General features: G+C 40.2%; 2 protein-coding genes across 3 annotated transcripts in view; both read right to left on the reverse strand.

Moving 5' to 3' along the window:
• Positions 1-337: 337 nt before the first annotated feature.
• On the reverse strand, positions 338-5380 carry LOC124110351. The gene is made up of 2 exons (XM_046469650.2): positions 3707-5380; positions 338-2008 (listed from the first exon to the last, which is right to left on the reverse strand). The coding sequence occupies exon 1, from the start codon at positions 4666-4668 to the stop codon at positions 3745-3747; it is 924 nt and encodes a 307-aa protein (XP_046325606.1). The 5' UTR covers positions 4669-5380; the 3' UTR covers positions 338-2008; positions 3707-3744.
• Positions 5381-6506: 1126 nt separating this feature from the next.
• The window catches only part of LOC124110352 (NXPE family member 3-like), a 31716-nt gene continuing 23550 nt past the window's right edge, over positions 6507-14672 (reverse strand). Inside the window, exons 2-4 of one of the 2 annotated variants that reach the window (XM_046469652.2) lie at positions 9818-10477; positions 9141-9202; positions 6507-8584 (exon numbers count right to left, since the gene is read on the reverse strand). In XM_046469652.2, coding sequence (XP_046325608.2) covers positions 8115-8584; positions 9141-9202; positions 9818-10477 — 1192 coding nt within the window. In that variant the 3' untranslated portion in view covers positions 6507-8114. Of the gene's footprint in view, positions 8894-9140; positions 9203-9817; positions 10478-14672 lie in introns of both variants that reach the window. The other variant, XM_046469651.2, reaches the window with a different exon arrangement.

Raw genomic sequence — 14672 nt, forward strand, 5'->3', positions numbered from 1 at the left:
GAAAAACAAACTTTCATCTCTCATGAAAAATATGTGCATGCCGCCAGTCTCCAAACATCGAAACGACTCACTTATCACTCTGCGCGTAAGCACCTTGTGAAAAAGTTGAATGACAATAAGGCGACATTTTTTATTACTTGGTTTACGGATGCGCCGTTCTTTCAGAGTCCAAATGAGGAAAACAAAAACAAAGTACTCCTTTTTTATTACCGCCGATCTTCACTTTAAAAAATGCTTAAAAAGTTCAAACAAAAAATATAATTTAATTAAACAATTAAACGAGACTTACCTGTAAGTTGAAGTTTGATTGGGGTTCTGCTACGTCACTGGAATGCTGGAGGTTTACATGAGATTGCGCAGTGCGATCGAGCGGCAGGATTCAAAGTATGCTTGTGACACCAAGTGCCACTACAAGTACGAGGGAGGGATGCGGAGGGCATGTAAACCTCCAGCATTCCAGTGACGTAGCAGAACCCAAATCAAACTTCAACACACAGGTAAGTCTCGTTTAATTGTTTAATTCTGCTACGTCACTAATGCTTCCGGCTCCAATGAGATTTTAAAGCCACTTGGTGGCACAAGTCCTATCTCAAGAAATAAAATACAAGGTCAAAGTTCAGTATATTTATTTTTTGAGTTTCAGCAAATTCAACAAGATTTGCACAAAATTGGGAAACATGTATGCATAAGCATGACAACCCAACGAAAGTTGAAACTGGTATTCAAGCCAACATGGCACAAACTAAAAACTGCTAATCACAACCAGCAGGTTGTTTGCACAAAACTCCCAACAGTAGTAATTCTATTCACCCGCCGATGTTGACACAATTGTCTTGTACATACTACTTGTGTCGTTCGGCAGTGTTTCTATTGGTACATTGTAGTGTCTAACAAAAGTTGCAGCTGAAGCCCAGCCTGCAGTTTTTAAAATGTCATTCATTGGCACATTTGCTTTCTTAGCTGCCGATGTGGCTGCAGCTCTCGTACTATGAGCTGCAAACACAGAAATGTCAATACCCGCTTCTTCAAGAACAGTCCTAATCCATCTTGCTATTGTGGATCTTGTTACTTTCTTATGGGGTCTCTGGAAACTAATGAGCAGCTGGGTTTCACTTCCTCTAAACTCTGCAGTCTTGTCCAAGTACAAGGACAGAGCTTGATAAACACATAACACATGATCAGTTTCAAATTTTTCTAGCTCAACAAAGTGAGATTTTCGTAATGGATTTCTCTGTTTAAGCAGATCAAGCACAAAAACAATCTTGGAATCTGAAACTTTCATATTGCTAATCTGTAATGTCTGAAGTGACTGGAGTCGGTTGGCTGTAGCCAGAGCCAACAGTGCAGTAAGTTTTAGAGTAAGTTCTTTCAATGTTAGAGTTGAGTTGTCTCCCCGGCCCTGGACTGTAAATACTTAAAAACAAGAGACACATCCCAAACTGAGCTGTATCTAGACCTAGTTGGTCTCTCATTAAAAACTCCGCGCAAAAATCTGCAGATCAAAGCATCAGAACCAACATTAACATCACAACTAATAGAAATCAAAGCTGACACAGCCGATCTCGCTGTATTCAATGAGCTATAGCTTAGTCCTTGTTTATACAGCTCGCTAAGAAAACCTAACAGTCTCTCTACAGACACCTGAAGGGGATCAGCACCCCTTTTATTACAGAAAATTTCCCATCTGTGCACATGGACTGTGTACTGTCTTTGTGTAGATTTCCTCCATGATTTGAGGATGACGTCGCCAATCTCTCTCGGAACGCCACGCTTCTCCAGCGCTTTCCTGACAAGCGACAGGCTAGAAGTTGGAGCTTTTTCCTCAGTGGATGTAGAGCTCCATTGTGAGGAAGGCTGAGGAGATCCATCAGCCATGGTAGCACTTGGGGATAATCCACAACCATGCTCATCGCTACGCTGTACCATGTCTGAGTGGGCCAGTTCGGGAGTACCATTATCGCCTCCTCCCCCCTCCTTCTGAAGTTTCTGTAAACACTGGCTGATCACACTGAAAGGTGGAAAAATGTATGCGTATAAGTTATGCCATGAAACACTGAAAGCATCGACATACCTAGCTGATGGATCAGGCTTCCAAGATGCATATACATCTAACTGTTTATTCAGCCTTGACACAAACAAGTCTATTTCAGGTTTATTCGTGAGTTAACGTTTCAAAGACCTGTTTGTTGAGCATCCATTCCGTTTTGTCATCGAAAATCCTCGATTCTGAATCTGCTATGATGTTTTTTGACCCAGGTATATGGCTTGCAGTGACCCATATGTGCCTATCAACACACCATTGCCAAAGTTTTCTGACAGTCCTGTCACATGATCTAGATTTACTTCCGCCCATTGCATTGATGTAGGCGATTGCCGTAGAATTGTCTATAAAGAGGTGGATGTGACAATTGAGTTTGTCACTACATAGGGCCTGCAAAGCATAGAAAGAGGCCAAAATTTCCAATTCATTTATATGACACCTCTGTTCATCCACAGACCATCTACCGTTAGCTCTCTTACAACCAATGTGACTACCCCATCCTTCCATTGATGCATCCGAGTACAAATCACAAACTGGGTCAGGTATGATGATTGGTTTGTTTGCTGTTTTGACATTATGTACCCACCATTCCAAATCCGATATCATCATTGTGGTAATGAGCATAATGTCGGAATAATTCCCTTTTGACTTTCTCAGTGCATCTATCTTTGCATTTTCTAAGTTCCGATAATGCAGCGGACCAAATTGTACCCCAGGGAAACTGCTCACTAACAGTCAAAGAACATGAGCCGCTTCAAGGATTGTTTCTTTAGTTTTGCATGATAAAGATTGACATGCATTAGCAACTTTAATTGCTTTTTCTGCTGGTAAGGTTACTGTCATGTCAACAGAATTTAGAAGGAATCCCAGGAATTCAATTTCTTGAGAGGGGCTAAATTGGGATTTATCGGCATGAATGATAAAGCCTAGATCTTGCAACATGAGAGCAGTTTTCTTTACATTCTGTGAACATTCGACAGGCGAGTCACCCTGGAGGTAACAGTCATCAAGATATGGCACAACTAAACAATCATATTGTCTTAGAGTAGCAAAGACTGGTTTGAGTAATTTAGTAAACTTTTTAGGGGCACAAGCAAGCCCATTTGGTAAACATGTGTACTCATACAGTCTATGTTTCCATTGAAAGCGAAGATATTTTCTGTGTTTTGGACAATGGGCACAGAAAAGTAGGCGTCTTTAAGGTCAATACTAGCCATGTAACAGCCTGGGGTCATTAATCGGACTGCAGACCCTAAAGTGTCCATTTTGAAGTGCTCATATGGGATGTTTATGTTGAATTCTTTTAAATTCAAAATCATCCTATAAGTGCCATCTTTCTTAATTCTAGTGAATATTGATGAAACACATTCCCCCTCACAATGATCAGTTTCCACTGAAAACTCCGCTTTCTATCAATTTTGTAATTTCCTTGTCAACATGAACTTCTTCACCTCTAGATAATCTAGTTTTCCTTGCATCAGGAATTTCTGGGGTACATTGGTCATCGATAAAATCAATATGGCAACCAGTAACTGTATCTAACACAGCGCTGTCTGATGTAATTTCTGACCATTTATGAATAGAGTGTTGTATTCTACCCGCGTAGAAATCAGAGTGAGGAAGAAGTGCAACATCAATATTTTCTGAATTATGTCTCATGGTTACCTGGGTGTTTGCAGCTGTCGGGGTTTCACTAGACTGTGCTACTGGCTCTGGCCGTGCTTCATCAGTCTCTTGTTGCCCCTGAAGGCTGCGTATCCACCTCTTTTGGCTAAAAAAGGCTGATATGGTCCACTCCTGTATGGCCTGTGTCGTGCTCGTCCGGGATAGCGACCTTTATATGGAAATCTACTCGGACCCCTTGTGAATGTGTTGTAGTCCCTGGGTCTAGCCTTGTTAGCAGCTTTGCAAGACTTTTCAATGTCCTCCAACTTGTTTGTGGCTTCACCACCAAAAAGGAAACTGTTGACTGGTACAGTAACAGAAAAAAGGGGCATATAGTTTGCATGCACATCTGGCCTTATGTGTTCACGCCGTTTCATATTGAGCTCGAAGTTCGCCAGACTGGCCATCTGGATGGTGTCTATGAGATCCTTGACCACTTCTCCCAAAGAATCATTTACAATGTTGGGCCCAGACCCCTTATCAAGATTTTTCTTCATGTTGTATATCTTGTCAGTGATAACTGCCAATAAAGACACAGTCTTGACAATCATTAACTGGCATTTTTGGATTTTTTTGTCCATGCTCTGTGAGTTAGGTCTCATTAGACTCCAAATAAGCTCGTCAACTCGCGTGGCAACGAGTGATGCACAGTTATCAGGTCTTACAATGCTGTCCAGTTTGGATTTAACATCATTATCATCAGGTCTTGTTGATTTAAACATAAGTTCATTAATGATGTCAGCCAGTTCTTGATTAATTCTATCACCAGTTTTTTCTTTAGTTTTGATCTGGTCATGAATTGTGATAAGAAATTTATCACCATGACTTGTGGAGGGTGTACTCTGACGGTCCACTTCACAGGTATTTAACAATCTCTCAATCTTGTCGTCAGTCTTGTTTTCACACGCATTCGTCTTTAGGGGTTCGTCATCCCCATCGACGTACTCATCTTCGTAATGCATGTAAGAGGCGTCACTCTCAGTGCCATCTTCATACTCATAGTATGGCTTGTCAGTAACTGACTGCTTTAGTTCGTCAAACCCTGCAGTGATTGATGATTTAATGTCTGAGATCGAATCAGCAATCAGTTTACCAAACTAAAAAAAACCTCGCTACGCAAGTTTTGTTGATCAGGCGCTGCCATATTGGTATCAGCGCCACCTCGTGGTTGTTCTGCAGTCACCTCGCCCGAAAAAAGATGTTTAGAGCTGGTTTCAAGCGAGTCACTGCCTCGCAGTGTCTCTTTGGGGTGTGATTTTGGCCCTGATTTAGTTTTGTCTGCATGTTTACCGCCAGGTATAGCCTCGCAGTGTCTCTTTTGCTGTGATGCGTTAGAGGCCATGATTCGAATACAGGTTACTGTGTTCAACAGGTGTACACTCACGTGTACGTTTCACTCACTAAAATCGACAGCGTCGATAGTGAAAAGTTAATAAAAGGCGTCACACTAACACGTAGTGCAACTATAGTCATAAATTACGAAACTTAGCGAAAATCACAAATTTGTGCTGTGACCGACCACGTCAGTCCTACCATCACTCAAAGCACATGGCGCACTGCCCCTCGATCGCACTGCGCAATCTCATGGGAACCGGAAGCATTAGTGACGTAGCAGAATTAGCTTCGCGAGTGTAAAGCAAAGGGAAGTCACTCTGATATTTCTCGCTGGGATCCTTCTCTAATACCATCAAAGCTTGTCAACGCAAAGCGCAGTGGTGACCGTTACAGAGAGAGAGAGAGAGAGAGTGAGAGAGAAAATGTTTATTTAAGTGTCACGTGCATATTATATGATAAAATACAAAATGTACATTCATAGAATTATAAAAAGCACCCGGCCATATGGCCTATGAGACACTATAATCCAAAATATCACAGAACAAAATTAAGTTAAGAAAGTACAAATGACAAACAGTCCCTACATTCAATATATAATTAAAACATGAATTATACCAAAACCTGTATGAGAACAATCATACAGGTCTATCAACAACATAGATTCTCGCACAAACATGCATTCAGTCGAACGCATACACACACATACATACACGCCAGACACCGCAGGGTAGATCTAGACCGACCAAGTCACGTCAAATAGGTTATATTTTTTTATAAACCTACTTGTCATATCATTCATGTATTAAATCTTTCACATTTCACAATGTCTGAAATACGTATTCCATTTGATTTTATCATTTTGTATCAATAGATTAAAAAATTATTCACTATTTCCCGCAATGTTATTGAAAATGAAATTCTCGGACACTTCCACAACGGGGCCTCATCGAACATGTCAAACAGCAAAATAAAGTCGTTTCAAGCAAATCTTTCAATATAGTTTACAAAGTAATAAAATCAACAAAAATATATCTAAAAGATGCCAAACTGTCATCTAAGATATTATTTCCATCTTTTCGTGCCATCGCGTGTAATGTCAGTCAAATGACAAGTCGGCTTTCGTCGCCACGATTTCTCGGCTCAAACACGATGTCTTTAATGCCAAAATATATGCATAAGAAATCTTTGTCATAGCTCGTAACCTAGCACTATACATTTACATCCATGAAAATAACGTTCCAACTACTTAAACAAATGAAAATAAAAAAGAAATGGGTAAGTGGATTTTATGAAATCTTATATTTGCCGAAAATCGTGAAAGTTTCGCTTCATTGGTCCTTAATCTGGACGTTATGAATGTTTTCGCTTACATTATTTTAATTTAAAACGAACTTAATTTAGTTGTTAATGAATTATTTAAATAATGTAATACATATAATTTTCATATTTTAAAACAATAGCATTAACTAGACCTTTCAAATAGTGTATAGCCAAAAATGTAGTAGCAAAGATGTTTTACAAGCAGATAATTTCCTAGATAAATGTTGGCTTCATCTATCACACAAGAGTCTCTGGGAACTTGTCACAGCAGTTATCTTCTGGTTGGCGGGTGTTGAACGTCGCCATGCTGCCAATATAGCGGCGTCTTTCATGCATTTCCACCCATGACATGGATATTGTTATATTGCCATTTGTGCACAAGCTGAGTGTCAGGGATATGATAAAATGTTCTTGAGAAATTGAGTTCTTTTACTTTTGTTACTCCAGAATAATTTTTTTTATACCTACCTAACTTTTTAGGACAAACTTCGAGTAAAAACAATCTCTAAGGGCTTTTTAATTTTAACTTTTTAGTTTTTAATTGGCCTACCTCACTTTTGAAATGAGATTGAACTCCGTAAACCAAGAAATAAAAAAGGGTCGCCTAATAATCCGCCAAATCAACTTATGCAGATAACTGGTCACAAAAACATCCATTCTGTGAACAATTCCTGCCATATTAATCCTGACCAGCATAATCAAATATCCAACATTATTTTGCGAAACACTCCATCCAACACTGTGACATCCCAGCTTGTTGATGAAACTCCCGTCATACAGGGCGGCCCCTCGCGTCATGTCCAAATCGCCAGTAGACAACACAAAGTAGGTCTCAAATTTCAAATGTTTCTGGTGGTGTCAACACTATGTTTGCTGGCAACATTACTCGTGGAAACATAACGATTAATCTCGTTAAACCTCCAAGCCCGGCTCCAGTCAAAAGACGCCGGATTGTCATTGATGGTGATAGTGACACCGACTGAAGTATACTCTGACATCTCCTCCGAGAGACATTCTTTAAGTGAGAGAGCGGTTTGATTCAAAAGCTATATATAAGTGAAATTAACCAGAGATATAATCAGATTACACAGAATTGTTGTTAGCGTGATTAAAGTTTCAATTATTCTGCAAAACTCTGTTCAAAAATTTTGTTCAAAATAATCCTTTTTTCTCAGCGAAGGAATATGCCATGAAGGAGTTAAGAGGTTGTTTATTTTGGTTCACAGTAACTTCACACGGCAATGAAAAACATGTATCACTAGGCACGATCTATACGTAAGATTTCGACAAGTTGCTGATGTCAATGTTAATGCATTTATTCCTTAAAAGGGAAACAATAATGCGCAAATGATAAATAAAATTCATCACGAGTGTTTTTTGATATGGGAAATATCAACCTCGTCCCGTTAATCGGTATTTGCATCGTCAATGGCTCGGCAAATACCGATTAAGTAAGACTCGGTCAGAAGGTCAGAAGATGTACAACGGCCTATGACGTGATTTTATTTAATACTTTGTATGGTATAAAATATCGGTATCCCTGTAATGACATCACTTTCTTCAAGTATTTGTATCATTTTCACATGTTTCCAAATTTCAATTGGACCTGATAGCATGTCAAAGAAAATAAAACAATGATTTAATATTCCCCCTCCCCACCCCACCAAGAATTCAACTTAATAAGGCAAAGAGTTTAATCTGGTATCAATTTACTTGGTCAAATATAATTCTTATATATTGTCACTGTATTGAATCACTTCCTAAAGCACAACAATGACATCATTTTGTGTACCATTTGATGAACTATGCTCATGTCTGCGTGAACATCTGCAGAAGGTCTTGCCATGGTCAAATCCCAGAAATCTAAATAAACAATCTTGTCATGCAATGAAGCGAATTCCTCATGCCAAATATCAGAATATATGAGACCCCAGTAGGATAACAAACTTTGTGTCCCTCTGAAATATGCATGTGGGCCACGAACTGCAAGTGTAACATTAGGGGCGCGTGCCAAGAGGTTCTTTGCAGATGGAACAAGTCGTCGAACATGCCGCCGAAACTCATCCGGGTGGACAAGTGTGAAATGAACGTACAAATATAACACTACGATGTCCTTGGTGGTGTTCGGGAGACGGTCCATCATGATGTGCTGAGCTTGGTTCGAATATCTTGGGTAGTGTCGAGCTCCATGATAGAACGGTAATTCGTGAGCATGCCAGGAAACTGAAAAATTGTGTAACGGATCTTTGTCATTAACAGGTACATGGTGATTTGCATGTGAAGGAAAGCGCAAGAAGGAGTGAAGAGCTGTTTTGAACTGGGCACTTGTTGAATCCCCATGAAGCCATAGCGTCCTTCCTTTCAAGCATTGTCTGTAAGTATCTATGGTGCGTGGCAGTGTGTCATGACACATTAGCGAATGCCATCTATTGGTGTAAAAAAAACCGTTTGGAGATTTCTGCTGCCAGGTCACTTTTGCTGGTAAATTATTACAGGAGATATCAGGCGGCGTCAGCAATGATGAATTTCCAACTGCAATTAGAAACATTTGAAGTGAGCTTTAACGTGTGCGTTCAAGATTTCTCTTCATTCCAAGATTGTAGGTAACATTCAAAAAACAAAATTATTCAGAACAGCAAAAAAAAAACACCTGAAGAGATATTTGAATGACCGAATACAATTACTGTTGTTTGAGCCTAGTCTTAGTAACTAAGTGGCCTAGTTGCTTCGACCAGAAATGATGAAAAATACTTTACATATATTTTAAATGCATACTCACCATTTCTTATAGATATATTCAGAAACAGCCGTAGGATGTCAGAGGAAGCACCCTTAACTGACCTTGATATAAGAGAAATAAGTTGACTGTATAAATCGACTGGATAAATAGCAATTTAAATTCTCTAAAATTAGATTGGTTGGTTGGTTTGTTGTTTTACGCCGCACTCTGCAATATTCCAGCTATATGACGGCGGTCTGTAAATAATCGAGTCTGGACTAGACAATCCAGTGATTGATATCATGAGCATCGATCCACGCAATTGGGATCGATGACATGCATCAACCAAGTCAGCGAGTCTGACCACCCGATCCCGTTAGTCGCCTTTTACGACAAGCATAGTCACCTTTTACGGCAAGCATGGGTTGCTGAAGACCTATTCTACCCCGGAATCTTCACGGGTCTCTAAAATTAGTATTAGAATTGAAGATTGTGTATGTGTTCAATATTGCAGAAAACATACCGAGTGATTATTATGATTATAACGATTTTTATGACATTTTGAGGTAATGACGGCGAACTATTTTTATCTGATTCAGACACGTCAATTTCGAATGTCAACCAAAAGGTGCGCGGACGAATACCAATCCAAGATCCGATGCAGAGTGGCAACGGCTTAAAGATGGAACAGACGCGAAGCGTTAATAACACAAACAATGAGGTAAGTAAGTACGTACCATGTAAGGATATCTTTCTCAGTAGTATCAAGTGTGAAATTAGTCGGGCCAGTGTAGGAATTTGTCCATGTATCACAAGTTAAATTAGTCTTCTTGCAAAACCAAGGAAAACCATCGTTCTCAGTTGTCAAGTTACACCACTCGTTGGTCTTTGACATACTCGGTTGGTTTGCTGAGCATCTCGATGTTTCAGACAGCGGTGTCTTGTTGAAATCGGCATATGCTGTCCATATGCTGGAGTATTGTTTAAACATTCTGTAATACAGAGCCAACTCCTCTCTTCGTGTTGCAATAAATACGCGTATCGCAGCCTGTCCGGCCCATGTGGCTTTGAAAACACCAGTGTAACTTCCATCATTGTGGTCGAAAACCTCACCGGAGACGGAAGCTGAAGTCTTGGGATCTTCCATCCACACTCTCAGATGGTCGCCCCCAGTTGACTTCCGGTTACCATCCCTATCAAACAGATCTATTTGAACTTTGATCTGTTCTCCCAACGAGTACGATGGTTGATAATGTTTTAGATATATACGAGAGGTGTTTGCATTGGCGCATTTCGGGTGGAAATTTATAGGGGAGAGGAGTAAATCATGCTCTGGGAGATAGCGGCGTCCAAATACTGGCTCAGTTGTCAGAAACGTCAAGTTGTGGAGGTTTATTCTGAAATGATAGAAATGTGTGTATGTACACTGTAAAAAAACGAACACAAAAAGTGAATTTTACTGTATAATATTGACCATAACCTCGTTTGCCGTCTCAGTCGCTAACGCGAAATGACGGCATGTTTCCCGGAAATCTTTCCAATGAAACATATTTACGGTCTCGTGTGTTGTTTTCACGTGTGGTCTGATTAAACAGCAATGCGGGATATCATCCGTGCAAGTTTTGTCGACGCCATTTTTGTACAACGCTCGATGCCTATTGTGGTGTCGTAACTCAGAAACTGATACCACAACTACACATATGCCAAATTTCCATACAGTTTGAAGTTTGAGATGACCAAGGAATTACCATTATTAGATTTAGTGTCGTTGTCACGGTTCCCTTGTTTAAAATCCGATTGGAGTGCAGATTTTAGAGACATAGAAAATATCACTCATGTTTGCCTTGTACTTTCAAAGGAGATTTCGGAACTGCACTAGAAAAACGGATAGTATGTGGGTTGGGGGTGGGGTATGGAGGTGGGTGTGCGTTAAGCTAATATAAAAACCTTTTTTTCAACAAAGCAACAGTTAGTTGACTAAGTTTTGGCTATCAAACTGGAATTGTTTCCCGAATTAATTATTTCCATTTATCCAGCTTTATTTTAAGCAGGTTCGTTCTTACTAATTTTCAGCTTTATGTAGTTTCAGAGATGTCGAAAACGCAGAAATTAACAACGGACGTCAGGTCAGGTGAGCTAACCATCAAACAGTATTAGAAATTGCCTTCCGTTCGGAATCGAGAAAGTAGTGCTTTGACATAAATAACTTGTTTGGCAGTTATGCTGTCATCGGCAATCTATGCAGGTTTAATCAGGCGACTAAATGGATCAGGTTCTCAGGCTCGGCGTCTTCGTTGAATTCGTCTTGTCGTGCAATGCTACTCATAATATCGCTCACTTGTTTGTCTAGTCCAGGTTCGATTATTTCATGCAGGCCGTCGTCATATAACAGGATTATTTCTGATTTTCTAAAAGAAATGAGCCAATGACACAGATGATACATGCAAATTGAACATGCAATTACATCAGGCATTGCACACATCCCAAACAGTGAGTGTGTGAGTTGGGTTTAACGTCGCTTTGAACAGTTTTCCAGTTATAACACGGCGTGACAGCTTAATGTGGGAGAAAAGCTCTAAGTGATGCAGGTCTCAGACGTTTACCACTTCGGTGAAACCCACGAGCACGGGAATGGTGCCGACAAACCAAGAAACATAATCGGGGAGAACCGGGATTCGAACCTACAATCATAGGTTTCTGGCGTGCCCAAGGGACGCAACTCTGAATAGCGAATTGCGGCGCCTTAGACGACTGGGCCACCCATCCCCCTATCTCAAACAGGCTTTCTGAACCAAATGGAAAATTCAGAAAAATCCCTTCTTGTTATATAATATTTAGGGAGTTAGGGAGGGGACCAATTACAGATATTATTAAGCAACGATTATTGATATCTCAGTCCAAAATACTTGACATTGTAATTAATTAATAGATTATGATATTTTGATATATTATCATAATAGGATTGGACGGCTAGTTTAGTGTTGCGAATTTCAGGTCAGACCCAAAACGAAGCTCGAATGGGTTTTGTGGTATGTTTCATGGGGATATAACACACCAGATTATTGGGGACACTACTTTGCCTATTGCTCTCTCACTTTTCGTCGTAACAGCTATCACACGCATACAGCAACTGATTCAGTATGAATAACGTACAATAACGTTCAGTGTGTTCGTTTGTTGGTTATTTAACACCGCTCTCGGGATAATTCCAGCTACATGACGGCGGTCTGTAAATAATCGAGTCTGAGACCAAACAGTCCAGTGATCAACATCAAGAGTATGATCTACATGATTGTGATACGATGACATGCATCAACCAAGTCAGAGAGCTTGACTACCCGATCCCGTTAGTCGCATCTTACGACAGAGATAGTCGCCTCTCTCGACAAGCATGGGTTGTTGAAGATCAATTCTAACCCGGGTCTTCACGGGTAGTTCAAACTATGACCATAGTGTGTCGCCACCACAATCTAGACTACACCTAAACCAATCCCCCTGATGTCGACTTATAATGAGGGTAACGTTATTTTCAGGGCATTGTCATTTGCAGAAGCCCGAGGTCTTTCATTAACTGCCCAATGAATGATATAAACTATGGCTCCAGGTTCAACCGAATTGTTCAAACTGTCGCCCGAGACCTGGCTGATGTAACCTCTATGCTGACCTCAGCTAATGCAAATTGTTCTTGTGGCTACCACATGAACATACAGTACATGCTATTACCTTACCTGTACCGACTACAATTGTCTAATTCTCAGTTTCAGTAGGTTGATGGGGAACAGGACAAAACATCATGCCACCACATTTTATTGTAGACGATGTCTCCACGGGTTCACTAAGTTAGATCTATTTGAAGATCATTGTCTTTACTGCTCTACTCACTCTATTCAGAAAATTAAGTTACCTCAAACTGAGGAACAAATGTTGGTGAAGTTAAAAAGCATAGAAAGACAATTGAGTGTCCCTTATGTAGTGGTTGCGGATTTTGAGGCCATTACGAAAAGAGTCTGTGGATGTCAACCAAATCCTGAGATATCTCATACATGTTCCCATCAGAAACATGAACCTTCTAGTTTTTGCTATAAGGTTGTAAGTACTGACTCCAGGTCTACAGATGACCACGAGTCATTTCTCACTTTATTGGAAGCTACTGGAGGAACTGAAGGTTATTAGTGAATATCTGAAAGACATTGAACCTATGACACTGACTGAAAGTGATGAAAGAGCTTTTCAAATGGCCTATCAATGTCATATATGTTGTCAACCACTCAGTGACCAGTCATGTAAAGTTCGAGATCATAATCATGTGCTGTCGCGTGATTATCGCGGAGCAGCATCTCAAAAGTACAATCTCCAGTACCAATTTAAAAAGACAAAAGGTAGAGATCGAAGGAAATGGGAAGAAAACTTTATCCCTGTGATCTTTCACAATTTCCGTAGCTATGACAGCCACTTAACCATGAAAGAATTAGATAAAACAGTCAGTCAAAAACTTAAATGTCTGGCTAACAATCCGGAAAAATACATTTCTTTCTCAGTTGGTAATCTCAGGTTCATTGACTCCTTGCAGTTTCTGAATTCACCTTTGGACACCTCGGTAGTCAATCTCAGGGCTGAAGGGTCTGCAAAATTTAAGTTCTTAAGGGAAGAACTTCCAGATGAACAGCACATGAACTTGCTGTTGAGAAAAGAAGTGTATCCCTACGATTTTATGGATGACGAATCAAAGTTTGCCATGAGTGAACTGCCCACTGCCAACTATAATACTTAACCTGATAGTTCTATCTCAGATGCAGACTATGCGCATGCTCAAAATGTATGGCCTACCTTTGATCTAAAAACTATGGGAGACTATCGTGATCTCTATATGATAACTGATGTTTCGTTGTTAGCTCTAGTTTGTGAAAACTTCAGGGATACAGCTTTGACCTTTTATGATATAGATCCAGCTCAGTATGTATCACTATCAGGTATGGCTTGGGATGCCATGTTGAAAATGGGACAGATCTGGACATGCATTTGATGATAGAAAGGGGATTGAGAGGGGGTATTTCCATGACCTCGACCAGGTACGTGGAATCTGACAATCCACATGTCAAGGACTATGACCCTAATGACCCTAGCTCCTATCTCATCTATCTGGATGCCAATAATCTCTCTTGTCATAGCATGTCTCAGCGTCTCCCTGAACGAGATTTCCAGTGGGTGGACGGTGTTAACCAATTAGATGTTACAAATATCCCAGATGATGCAGATGTTGGATACATATATTATAATATCCCAGAATTGCATGACAGTCACAGTGGTTATCCGTTAGCCCCTGAAGCCATGTTGATTACTGACGACATGCTCTCCCCTTATCCCCAACAGTTGAAAGAAGAGTTGTGTATTCAAGACCAACCCTCTAAGAAACTTGTTCCCAATCTGTATGACAACTCATTATATTCTGCATTATAGAAATTTGAAGTTTTATTTCAGCAAGGACTTGAGACTGACCAAAATTCATAGAGCTGTTGAGTTTACCCAGTCAGCCTGGCTGAAACCTTACATTGACTTGAATACAGAGAAGAGAAAACTGGCCAAAAACGAAGC

The sequence above is a fragment of the Haliotis rufescens genome, unplaced genomic scaffold (assembly GCF_023055435.1).
Source record: "Haliotis rufescens isolate VD_foot unplaced genomic scaffold, xgHalRufe1.0.p SCAF_5, whole genome shotgun sequence".
NCBI lineage: Eukaryota > Metazoa > Mollusca > Gastropoda > Lepetellida > Haliotidae > Haliotis > Haliotis rufescens.

Excerpts from the sequence above, each read along its gene's own strand:
- LOC124110351 (XM_046469650.2), bottom strand. The coding sequence starts at position 4,668 with ATGCATTACGAAGATGAGTACGTCGATGGGGATGACGAACCCCTAAAG.